Source organism: Maylandia zebra, linkage group LG23 (assembly GCF_041146795.1).
Source record: "Maylandia zebra isolate NMK-2024a linkage group LG23, Mzebra_GT3a, whole genome shotgun sequence".
NCBI lineage: Eukaryota > Metazoa > Chordata > Actinopteri > Cichliformes > Cichlidae > Maylandia > Maylandia zebra.
In genome coordinates this window covers 40,778,413-40,790,762 of record NC_135188.1, presented here as the reverse complement: position 1 = coordinate 40,790,762, position 12,350 = coordinate 40,778,413, and the positions used below count along the sequence as shown (strand labels likewise).

The 12,350-nt window shown below is 38.5% G+C and overlaps 1 protein-coding gene across 2 annotated transcripts; it reads right to left on the bottom strand.

Moving 5' to 3' along the window:
• Positions 1 to 78: 78 nt before the first annotated feature.
• LOC143412296 (ATP-binding cassette sub-family B member 6-like) lies at positions 79 to 11,219 on the bottom strand. 2 transcript variants are annotated; one of them, XM_014413151.3, is made up of 20 exons: positions 11,054 to 11,219; positions 10,221 to 10,744; positions 8,047 to 8,187; positions 7,745 to 7,934; positions 7,477 to 7,569; positions 6,368 to 6,560; positions 6,033 to 6,154; positions 5,753 to 5,862; positions 5,565 to 5,630; positions 4,529 to 4,654; positions 4,111 to 4,187; positions 3,878 to 3,941; positions 3,693 to 3,778; positions 3,542 to 3,599; positions 3,346 to 3,450; positions 2,966 to 3,140; positions 2,293 to 2,405; positions 2,122 to 2,216; positions 1,955 to 2,023; positions 79 to 1,736 (listed from the first exon to the last, which is right to left on the bottom strand). In XM_014413151.3, exons 2-20 carry the CDS (start codon positions 10,734 to 10,736, stop codon positions 1,577 to 1,579), a joined length of 2,559 nt encoding a protein of 852 aa, XP_014268637.3. In that variant the 5' UTR covers positions 10,737 to 10,744; positions 11,054 to 11,219; the 3' UTR covers positions 79 to 1,576. The 2 variants fall into 2 exon arrangements, 1 of the variants encoding a protein (XP_014268637.3); XR_013095635.1 differs by lacking the exons at positions 79 to 1,736; positions 1,955 to 2,023 and having other exon boundaries at positions 2,198 to 2,216; positions 2,293 to 2,409.
• Positions 11,220 to 12,350: the final 1,131 nt, after the last annotated feature.

The window sequence follows — 12,350 nt, the reverse complement described above, 5'->3', positions numbered from 1 at the left end:
TCGTCCTATTTTATTTCAATTTTTTGAGTATATATGGCCCATTTAACCCTTCGATGAAACCACAGCCTCAGAAACTTAAATTGTTGTTATTGTAACGGAGCAGAATTCACTGACATCAAGCCATCAGTTGCAAAAAATTCACATGGTATGGCATGACTTACCAAAGATATACAACTCAGTTAATTCATTATAACACACAGTCCAGCCCATAATAATAATTTCCTGAATCTATCAGTAATGTGATATACTACCACCTTAATATTAAAAAAAAAAAAATCTAAAATGGACAGGAAATTGTTTTAATTAAAAAACCAAAAAAGTGGAAAACATATCATTTATTGCTCATGTGTACACAATGAAATGTAATATGAATATGAAATAGTTCCACAAAACTATAACTATGAACAACATACTTCGTGAGGTAGATACAAGACAGCACATTAACTTACTTAGAAGTGTATGGCTGTTCTTACTTAATAATTAAACATCTGTTACTGCATAGACATTTGATTTTAAGACATCTTAATTCAGATATTTTCACTTGTTAATTCAGCACAGGCACATATAAATAATGCTATTGCTATGTCATCATTAAAGAAAATAAAATATTTATTTTTAATCAGTGTCACAGGAAACACTGATGATAAGTGCCCGTTGTTTTATTTCCTTAATAAATGGAGATGTACATCAATGCATTACCAGCTCTTCTATCCTGCTTTATCTTCTGCCTAGCTGATGACCTAAAGCCTCAATGTGCAAATACGCTTTTCTAAAAGACTAGTGTCACTTTAAAGAACACAAATTCAGCAAACAAAAACTTAAAATAACAAAAAAAAACTAAATCCCTGATGGCATGCATGTAATCTATTCTTATCCACAAATCATTCACAAGGTTCCATTAGTATCTCAGTGCACTAAGATGTAGTGTCAAGGCTGAGTTCCCTTTCATATGCCTCAGGTCATATTATTGCTCCAGAGTCGAGGCAGAACTATATGATCACTGCAGTTTTTCATTAAAAATAAATAAAAATTAGTAAGGTGATTTTCATGAAACTGGCATCATAGAGCCATGAATAGAACAAAAAGTCTCAAACTGAGCTGAGCAGTCTGAAGCCTGTGCTTTTGGTCTCCTGTATACGTTAATCTCTGTCTGTCTTTACATGAGCATCCACAAATAGTATATCTATGAAAGAAAAAGCGCAATAGGTCCTCTTTTAAAACTGTGAAAAAGAAAAAACGAAGTAAAGTAAAATAAAGTAAAATAAATGAAGGTAAGTATAAAAATAAATATGAGGAATGTCAAATAATTGGAGGTGATTTGTAGGGTTAGGAGGATTATACTAAAAAAACAAAACAAAAACGAAATAGAAAACAACCTCAAAGCTAGGCATGATTCAAGCTCCACTCCTGTTTAGCAGTTTGGTTTTTAAAATGTCAAATCATTTGTCCCTCACTTTGTAAAATCTATCAAAAATATTACTTCCACCTTGCTGAATGCTTAAATCAAACATAACCTTTTCACAATCACAACAAAGAATAAAAGTGCTAACAGTTTTTTTTCTTAAAGCAAATACATTCAGTGCCCGTGGTGTCCTGAGGACGTCGATGGTGGCTGCAGTTTCTCAGACTTGCGATCTTTGGTTTCGGTGTCTGATGATGAATCTGAGTCCTGAGCCTGTTGTTGCTTCATCCACATGTTTGCATATAAACCTCCTTTTTGTAGCAATTCCTCATGTCTGGGATGGAGAAAATGTTGTTATTTACTAACTGTTCAGTGAACACAGAGATGTGCTAATGCGAAACACAAAGATTACTCAGTACTCATTGTAAGTCCTGTGAAAAACTAAGTACGCCTTTACTGTTTCCACAGGAAATTAAGTCCACCATGAGAAAGATTGTATGTTACTGGATGTTGTTTACAGGAGTTTCATTCAAAACAATCAGGCACACTTACCGTCCACGCTCAGCAATCCGCCCTTCATTGACAACCAGGATCTGGTCTGCTGCGATGATGGTGGACAACCTATTACAGAGCAATAACGGACCCACAACTCATCGGTGAAATAAATGAAGATGGATAAATTCACTTAAAAAAACCTGACAGTACATGAATTTATTTACCTGTGAGCTACAACCACTGTAGTACGATTGGCACAGACTTTGGCCAGAGAGGCCTGGATGTTGCGTTCTGTCTGTGTGTCCAGGGCAGATGTGGCCTACAGAGAGATAATATTAGAAAACTGCAACTAACAGCAATGAGTTTACACTTGAGATGACAGTTCAGTCACATACCTCATCCAGCAGGATGATTTGTGGTGCTTTGAGGATAGTTCTGGCGATAGCCACCCTCTGCTTCTCTCCTCCACTCAGCTTCAGTCCTCTTTCCCCCACCTGGGTATCATAACCTGCCTGACAAAAACACAGGAAGAGGCTGAAAAAACTTCTTGCAAAGTATTAAAATACAACAGTCACCTCAAAGGCACTTTATATTGTAAGCTAAAGACCAAACAATAACAGAGCGAAAACCCCAACAATAACATCAAATCCCCTACAAGCATGGACTTAGCGACAGGGGGAAGAAAATATTCTTTTCAAAAGTAAGAAACTTCCGGCAGGATTGGCTGCAATCAGTTGGGGGTGAGGAGAGGGAGACAGAACAAAAGACACACTGTTAAAAGAGGTGAGTAAAGAAGAAGCATAAGAGGGGCCTGAAAGTTAAAGGCTCCGCCTCCCATTCTAATTTTAAATACTATAAGAACCACAAGTAGGCCCGGAGTCTGAGGACATGTGGTACTATAAGGACTTTCAGATAAGACGGGGCCTTATCTGAAAGCTTTGTTCAGAAATATGCATGTAAATGGTATAAACATAGATACATAGAAACACCCACAATGTTTTCAACAGTATGAAACAAATCTTTGAAGTCACAATGCTGAATAAACCAAGGGATTAATGTGCACATTACCATCAGGGAAGGTCATGATTTTGTCATGGATATCAGCAGCGAGTGCAGCCTCCTCCACCTCCTGGTCATTAGCAGTGGTGCGACCGTAGCGAATGTTATCCCGGATGGTGTCGTTGAACAGCACGGTATCCTGGGGAACCACGCCGATATGAGATCGCAGAGATGTTTGTTTCACCTGAGGAAAGATGATGAGAAAGTAATAAGCAGTTTAGACTCCGTGTATGTGTGTGTGTATATATATATATAAGCATGCAGTTACAGTAATATTAAAGACAAGACTTTATGACTTCTGCTTATATTATTAATTTTACTGGTTGTTTGTTAATGTCTTGAATTTCCAAATATTTCTCACACAGTAGCTCTGGTGCCAAACCTCTTACCTTTGATATATCCTGGCCATCAATGCGAATGCAGCCTCCCTGAACATCATAGAAACGGAAAAGCAGTCGAATGATTGTGCTTTTCCCAGATCCCGACGGCCCAACCTGAAGGTATGTTAGTAATCCGTAATGTTAGCAACACCTTAACTGCTCAATGTAATGCTGGGAAGCAGGAAACATCTCGCCTCAGACTCACCAGTGCAACTGTCTGTCCTGGAAGAACTGTGAAGGACACATCCCTGAGAATCTCCATGCTGCAAAGCAGTAAAGAAATCTAAGAATGAGCCATGCAAGAACACACTGAGACTGAAGTTTAATAAAAGAAATCAACGCAAAAATAAACCAACCCGTTTATGTAGCTGAAGTAAACGTTTTCAAACTCCACTTTCCCCAGTTTAAAGAGAAGGCTTCCTGCATTTACTTCATCCTTCACCTGCATCAGGCAACATATAAAGACCACAAAAAACTCAAAACACATAAAAACCCCCCACTGATATCACCGCTGCAAATATTTACCCATCTATAAACATACCTCTTGATCTTCTTCGAAAAGTTGGAACATGTTTTCCATGTCAATAAAGGAAGTCTGGATCATTCTGCAGGGAAAGAAGAGAGAAACCAACAGTTGGCAAAAGGAGTCAAACAGAGTGTGGTTAAATAGCTTACAGTATATAATGTGTTATCCTCCTTAAAAATACATAAAAAAGCAATATCTTTAAAACAGCAAACTATTTATAATCTAATGACTTATCTGTATTTTCTTACCTGTAGTATGTTCCAAACCAGTTGAGTGGAATGTACATTTGGATGATGTAGGTACCGAAGAGAACATAATCTCCAACCTGAGGTTAGAGTTGTTTTTATGGTCAAACTGAATTGGACAATTCCAACTAGCATTGTATTTCTTAATGTTCTGAGTATCTATTAAACATAAAGTTCATCCACTTTCTGAAATAAGCAAATCAGCTCTCTGCCCCGCCTTTTAAAACAACTTTCTTTTAATCGGCTGCCCCTCCCAAATGAGTGGATGGGGCTGTCTGAGATAACCATATTAGCGATATACTAAGGATTTACTTGCACAGATGATGATCCTAGTATTTGAAAGTTTGGGCATGTTCATTATCAGTGTCTACCAACCAAATGTGGACAAGCATAGTGTGTGCCATTATTACAAAGTCAATACCTGAAACTTGCCCTCTGTGACAAAGTATGCACAGAGCAAGGAGCCTGCTAGCAGTCCTAATCCAATGACGACATTCTGGGTTTGATTGAGCAAGGCCAGAGATGCCTGCGCCCTCCACTCTGAAGCCTACAAACAATCAGAAACATGAGTCAAGACTTCAAAATATAGACTTCCAATATACAGCTACTGGTATCTTTGCAAAAATGTCTTATTCTCTGATGCTAACAAAAGCCAAGAACCATTAAGTACACAACTCCAGAACTGAGACCACTAAATAAAACACTTTTGTCCAGATCAGACAACAAGTGTAAGTTTTGTTTTTGGTGAAATTATGCTGCTGCTTTTCTGATTTTTATCAGTATGTTCAAGGACCCCTGATGCCAGCACGTTACATGCAAAGGATTAAACTGCATATAAATTGTGGTAAGAGACAGGTATGGATATCAGGCTTTTGCACATGCATACAATCTCACAATGACTGGGATCCATAAAGAAAGGACCATGTGTATGCACAGCTTTATGAATATGACAAAAGGAAAGTCCATGTTTATCTGCTTTTGTGTAGACATGCACACACATACAGGCTGTTGTCTATGTACATTGAGCTTTATGGGCCCAGAATTTCCCAGTGAGCTAACAGGTTTGCTCTACTGGCGAAACAGCAGCAGAATATTATGGATTGTCCAAATATTGTCCCAGGAAAATCAAAGCAGTAAAATCACACAAAAAACACTGAATTCCAACATCCAGTTATTTCATTTTGTCTTTGTTTTGAAATCAAACCTGACATAAATACTCATATTTTCTGGGTTGGCCACCTGGTGTGAGGCAACCTACTACATTTGCTTCCACTCAACATCTTAATACTAAAAGCTATCTGAAAGGTAGCAATAACTAGAAAGACTGTAGCAGAGCAGGTTTGCTCTGACTCCTGTTAAAGTAAACAAAGACATTTTCTAGTGATACAGCTGAAGAAAGAACAGCAGGGGAAGGCGTGGCAAGCCTTGTAATGCTTTATCTGCCTGACCTGACTTACCTGATAATTTAAGATTGCACCCTCAAACCGGCCGACCTCATAGTTCTCTGCATTGTAGTATTTTACCTTTTCAACAGGAATAAAAAGCACAAACAGTGACAAACTGTAATTTAGGTGCATTTTAGGATGAAAGAATAAAAAAAACAACAACAACAAAACTTTGTGAACCACAAACTTATTTAATGTACCGTCTCAAAGTTTAACAAGGAGTCCACAGCCTTGGCCTTGGCAGCGTTATCCATCCGATTCATTTCTCGTCTGTACTTGGTTCTCCATTCAGTGATGATGATAGTCATAGCTGGCAAACACATTAATGTGAAATTACTACACAGTCAAAGAGGATCTGAAAAATCTATCTCAGGCCATGCGGAACTACACAGAAGATTAGCACACTTGAAGGTTTTCATTATTAAACTGGGTCAAAGCAAAGCTAGTTGAGGTTCAAAAGGTTCAACAGGCATAACTTACTGAGGTAGAAGGTCATGCAGATGAAGATAATAAGGCCAAGCCAGGCATTGAAATAAGTGATGAAGTAGATGATGGCGATGATAATATCAGCAATGGTTGGAAAGATGCTGAACACTATGTAGCTGTGGAAAAACACCAATACCTGAGTTTAATTTTTCTTCAGATTCTAACATGAGAGAAGCATTTATGGATAAAAAAAAACCATTTATGTTGGGCATAAATGTTTTGGGCATTTATGTTGTAAACCTTGTTGGTTGGTATATTTTGTCAGCAGGTTCGTTTATGAGTTACTCATTTATTTATAATTGTTATGATCCTGACCGTTACTATCTCACCTGACCAAGTTGTTAACGGAAGATGTGCCACGGTTGATACTTCTCAGTACTTCACCAGTTTTGCGGCTCAGATGCCAGCGCAGAGAGAGGGAGTGCAGGTGGCCAAACAGATTGACTTGAACCAGTCGATTGGTGTACTGCTGCACGCGGATCCAGACGAAAGTGCGTACGTTACTCAGAAATCCAGAGGAACCTGAGAAGAAGAGAAGATGACGGCATTGTACTGCAGTGATTTGAATCATATCTGCCTAACAGTTTGTTCACGTTAATGGGAAGTCTTCTTCACAAACCAAGGTTAATTATGGCGTTCCACAGGGTTATTTGCTACGACCGAATCTGTTTACATTATACTTGCTTCCCTTAGGCTATATTATTAGAAGACATAGCATACATTTTCACTGCTATGCAGATAACACCTGGATTTATCTATCCATGAAGCCTGATGACACACAAATTAGTTATGCTAAAGGAATTTCTAAAAGACAATTTTTTCTGTTTGTAAATTCAGATAAAACTGGCGTTATCATACTCTGCCTTAAAAAACTTTATGGTGTCTAACCACTGTGAGGAATCTTGGAATAATTTTTGTCCAGGATACTTCCCTCAATGCACATATTCAGCAAATATGTAGAACTGCTCCATTGCATTTGCACAACATCTCTAACCTTAGACACAACCTGTCTCAGAGTGATGCTGAAAAACTAGTTTGTGCATTTATTACTTCTAGGCTGGTTGTTCTTAAAACTCCCTGAAAAGCCTTCAGTTGATCCAAAATGCTGCAGCAAGACAAGTGACAGGAACTAGAAAGAGAGAGCAGATTTCTACCATAATAGCTTCTCTTAACTGGCTCCCTGTTAAATCAGGAATTAGATTTAAAACCCTTTTCCTTAAAAACAAGGTCTTGAATTATCAGGCCTCATTTGATCTTATCTTTAAGTCCTCACAGTACAGTATCAGTACAAAAGTGGAGCACTTCGCTCTGCTGGGTTACTTGTAATTCCTTGAATTTTTTAACCTTAACTCTATTTGATGTGACATGTGAGGCAGAAATTCATTGTGCAGCTCTCTACAATGTTCACTGTCTACACTGGGCATCCATGAGGTCCTACCTGCTCCTCCACCCTGCATGAGCTTGAGCAGGACATAAATACACACTGTAACAGCTAAAGTGTGCCAGCTGCTGCCATCAGTCAGTTCATCCACTGAAAACAGATGAGACAAAATGAGGCTTTCAAGCTGTGGTGAAAAGATTCAATGAATAAATAAAAAGCATTATGAGATTTTAATTTGACTGCAACAATGTCACTGCAGTACCATCAGTGTGAGTGACTGAACATTTGAGTCTATAGTGCATGATGATGAAGACACATCACTCACCAATATACTTGGAGTAAATAGGTACAAAGATATTAACAGCCCTCTCCACTCCCAGCAGCCCCAAACAGAAGAGGACCAGCAGCTGGAGAAACTTGTTGCCTTGTGGCCACATGTAAGGAACAAGCAGACGGACCTTTTTCCAAAATCCCTTCCAGGTGGACTGGTTCTCCTCTGATCTTCCCAACAGGCTCTGACCCAGAGAAAGATATGAAACCATTAAAACAGCGTTAATAGAGTATAAAAGCATAGTTGCTGATGTGTTTCAATATACAGTGGAAGTGCTGCAAGTGCCCTGTCACTACCTGTCTACTGTTTTCTACGTCACGCTCATCTTCATTTATCAGTAGCATGTAAGGTCTCCTTGGCAACCCTGGAGCTTTGAGACCGATGAAGAAGAGCAGCCCAGTGCTAATGTAGCGCATCATCCACAGGAACAACTGCACCTGAAGTTTTCATAGATGTTTACACACACATCAGCATGGATACAAAACAGCGTTTAACACAATGGTAACACAATGCTAACTAGAAAAATTTGCATTTCCTGCGAAAATGCAGTGTGGATGCTTTAAAGCTGAAGCTGTATGCAAAAACTAGCTGAAAAGTTGCAGAAATTGTAAAAACTTTGCAGAAGCAAAGGAACTTTGCTAAAATGGAATAACTTAGCAGAACTGCAACATCTTAGAGGAAACATAATACTTGGCAGAAATACAATAGCATAGCAGAACTTAGCAGAAATATTGTAACTTACCAGAAACATGATAACTTCTCAAAAATACAAGAATTTAGGAAAAATAGTATAAGATAACAGAAAGAATATATTTAGCCAAAAATACTTAAACATTACGGAAACACTATGATTTAGAAAAATAGTACAACATAGCAGAAATACTGTGATTTACCAGAGACACTGTGATGAACTATGAATATTGTCATTTTAAATTAATACTATGGTTTAGCACAAATATTATCATTTGACAGAAATACTATCATTTGGCAGAAATACTGTGTTTCAGCACAAATACTCTGGTTTAGCACAAAGGAGATTAAGGAGATATGACAATTCGAAAATGCCTCTCATTACAGAAATCAAGCGGTGATTTTGAACAAACTCTCCATTGACTTTCTATGGAGAGTTTTCCGACTTTCTGTTGGTCTGAGGAGATTTGCCAAAATTCTATAAATTCCACAACAATGATAGTGACATTTTCAGAAAGCCAGCAAAAATACCTACGTTTTGATGTATAATTTGTGGAAGTTGAGTGAAATTTGAGCAAGTAGCAAGAAGTTGTTCGGACATGAAGAGAAGACTGCGAAACCTTCAGTGGCAACAATAACAACGCATGTATTTTGTGAGAAATCACAATTTTGCAACTCAAAACTTTAAGAAGCATAAAAGTAAAACGGTAAAAGATTTGAAAAAGCTGATTTATACCTGAATAGCCCAATAATTTGAGAACATTTTAAAGTTTGAATGGTTGTTCTACGTGAAAATATGAGGAAGTAGTTAAGTTTCAAAAACAAGCTAATTTTAGCAGAATTGCAAAGTTTCCCATTCATTTCAAATTAAAGGAAAAAAGCTTAATATTTTAAAAAGTATAATAGTGAAAAATACCAAAAGACATAGCCGTTATTAGCAGAAATAGCAGAATAGTTTAAAATTTGAACGGTGAAAATCGGCTGAAAATTGTGGAAGTAGATCCACGGCGAAAAGTGTACGGAAACACCAAGAAGGAACTCAATAGTGCGGATGCTTAAAGCATCCACACAATAACACAGTAATGTGAATATGCTGAAGACTGTTAAGTGTTTTATTGAACAGTTACCACACATCTAGGTAGTTTACTATTATAATATCATTTACTATTAAAATAGCACTTTCATAATGTTGACTTTATGGGATGAAGGATGCAATACAATAACATTTTGCATTTGGCTTAGGATCTGAAAGTCAACTGATCAGTGACTCAGCAGAAAAGGCTCAGGCATGCTTATCTTCCATGGCACTTTGTTTTCTTTTGTTTACTGAGCAGACACTTGATACATGAGCCTGACTGTACTACTCTGAGGAGTGGCGCTAAAAGCAGACTCATTTTTAATATATAACTAACCTTTGGCTCATAAAGACTATTTAATCACACACCGAAGAGCTTTATTAATATGCTGCAAACACACTCTGATCAACTTATCTTAACGCTAAATAAATAGAAATGGAGATTTGAAGGGATTCATTCTAAATTCATGAGAATGTACTTTGCAATTACACAGTAATCATCGTATATTTATAAATACATTATTTGTTTTCTACTAAATAGTATTAAATCACTGTACTGTTAACCCTAAACAGATAGGAATGGAGATAAACTGCATAATGCAAGGTAAATGCAAGTATCAGCATGAATATTTTGAAAGTAGTCTTCACTTCTCTGTTAGGTTCCTGGAACACAATGTTAAAAAAATATCTTATGTGAGCGTTCACCTGTTGTGGTTTGTTCTCCAGGCCCCACCACCACTGAGGACTGTACCAGGAGACAAAAGCCAGGTTCTCAGCACAGAAAGCTACAGCCCAGAACAGCAGCAGGACGGCACTGTGTCCTCTTGTCCGATCCGACACCAGGACCCTGCACCTCTCCACCCTGAGTAGAGCCATAGCCCAGGCCCATCCCAGGATGGAAAAGCAGCCGTACAGCACCACATACCCTGGAAGTTCATCTGCATTAGTGGCTCTCCAAATCATTCCACCCAGAAACTGGATGATCAGAAAGATGTGGAGGATCTGCTGAAAACCATAGAGGCAGGAGCGAGGAATGAACTTGCGCTCCATTTGCGTGCCATACTTTTGGTAGCATATGCAGTGGATGGTGCCAAGGAGGAAGGAGAGGGAGAGCAGGATGGTGGGGACCAGTGTGAAGTAGAAGCAGGGGGCGATGCCTTCATCCACCCAGGTTATGGAGATGAAGGAATTTGCTTCACAGTAGCTCTGCACAAACACCATGGCTGCAGCTAGGAGAGAGAAATCATTTTAAAATCCTAGCAGCAAATCCTAACAAAGACATCCCGCCTGTACGAGGTGTTTTATAGTATACCTAGAAAGAGGAACTGCTTTGGCTCTTTTACATTAGGCACTGATTTATGCGATAGTAGTAAATAAATACCGACATACAGCTAAAATGTGTGATAAATACTGTAGGCAGATAAAGAACAAATAGTGTAAGCAATTATAATTATTACCTTATAAACTTATAACTATTAGACTACATTTCAGAGAGTCTAGAGATGAAACCGGCTGTTGTTGTTAGTTTTTAACATTACCTTTCCCAGGCAGGCAGCTGTGAAGTCCAAACACTGTACACAGTCCACTTGTTAGTAACCGAGGCTACTCCAGGGAGACGAGCGAGTCCTCCGAGCTGTTATTAGCTTGCTTATCGTCTCTAACTGTAGTTCAAACGACATTTAGGAATGACACCCAGAGCACAATAACTCAAGAGTCTGTCATTACTACCACCAGCTGTGTTACACTGATGAAGCCGGTGTTCGGAGTCCTCCCAGTTCTTCTTCTTCTTGTCAAATTTTCCTGGCGAAACCGTGGAGTAACGCTACCAGCTGGCACGGAGTGTGAACACACACAGACACACCAAATAAAAAAACAAAAACAAAACCCTTTTAAATCAAATTAGTTTGTCTTAAAAACAATGTATTAGAAATTGTACACGGACCGCTAGCTTTTAAATCAGGTCCAGTATCATTTTCATCTTAATTAGGATCAGTAGTTTCTTCTTCTCCACTGCTGGAGCAAATTTAGCTTCACACCTTTGCCATTGCAGTGCACTGCAATTCATACATTAAAAAGCAAGAATAGTTAATACATTACTTTCAATTAGTGCACCTGTTTTAAGGTGCACCCTTGAGGTATCAAACCTGAGACAAAGGCTCAATACTGTTAGTTAAAGAACAATTTGCAGCCAAGGACATACGAGCAGAAACAAGGACACAGTCAGTCTTAAACACAACATCAAGCAACTGAGGCAGCATTATTCAGTGCAGACACTCGGAAAAAGAAATCACACTGCCACTGCAATCACCTGAACAAACGGCTAAGAAAGCTGCCTTTTTACATTAAAGCTTATGCATACAAACCTTTATTTTAGTGTAAAGACTCGACAGAGACACAGAGGCATTCCAGTTCAAGAGTGCTGCTATAAAAGCACACAAAGCATCTATGAAATGCATGTCATTATTTTTCATTTACACTATCAGTTAATAAGGCAAATAAGTATTTGTGACATAGGTTACTATAAAAGCAGGCTGGGGAGAATCCACACTTGATATGAGTGTAACACTGCTTACTTATGTGAAATCATCATCAGTGAATGCTTGCAAAACAGAAACTACCTTGGTATTATAACAAACGGCTTGACATTGGCCACACATCCACACTTGCAGGTTTCTTTTTCCTCTCTCTTTTTGCTATCTTCACACCGATGTCTCTCTTTCTTGCCTGGCTCTTCTCTCAGTCTTTGTGCTGTCATCCAACGGGTCGGTGTAACACTGAAGCAGGGTTCAGTTATCTATATCACCTATCCACCCATATCAATTGCATTATTCAAGC

Excerpts from the sequence above, each read along its gene's own strand:
- LOC143412296 (XM_014413151.3), bottom strand. The coding sequence starts at position 10,736 with ATGGTGTTTGTGCAGAGCTACTGTGAAGCAAATTCCTTCATCTCCATA. Across the intron at positions 7,570-7,744 it reads TATTTACTCCAAGTATATTG|TGGATGAACTGACTGATGGC; the intron begins GTGAGTGATGTG and ends ATCTGTTTTCAG. Across the intron at positions 2,406-2,965 it reads AATCATGACCTTCCCTGATG|GTTATGATACCCAGGTGGGG; the intron begins GTAATGTGCACA and ends TTTGTCAGGCAG.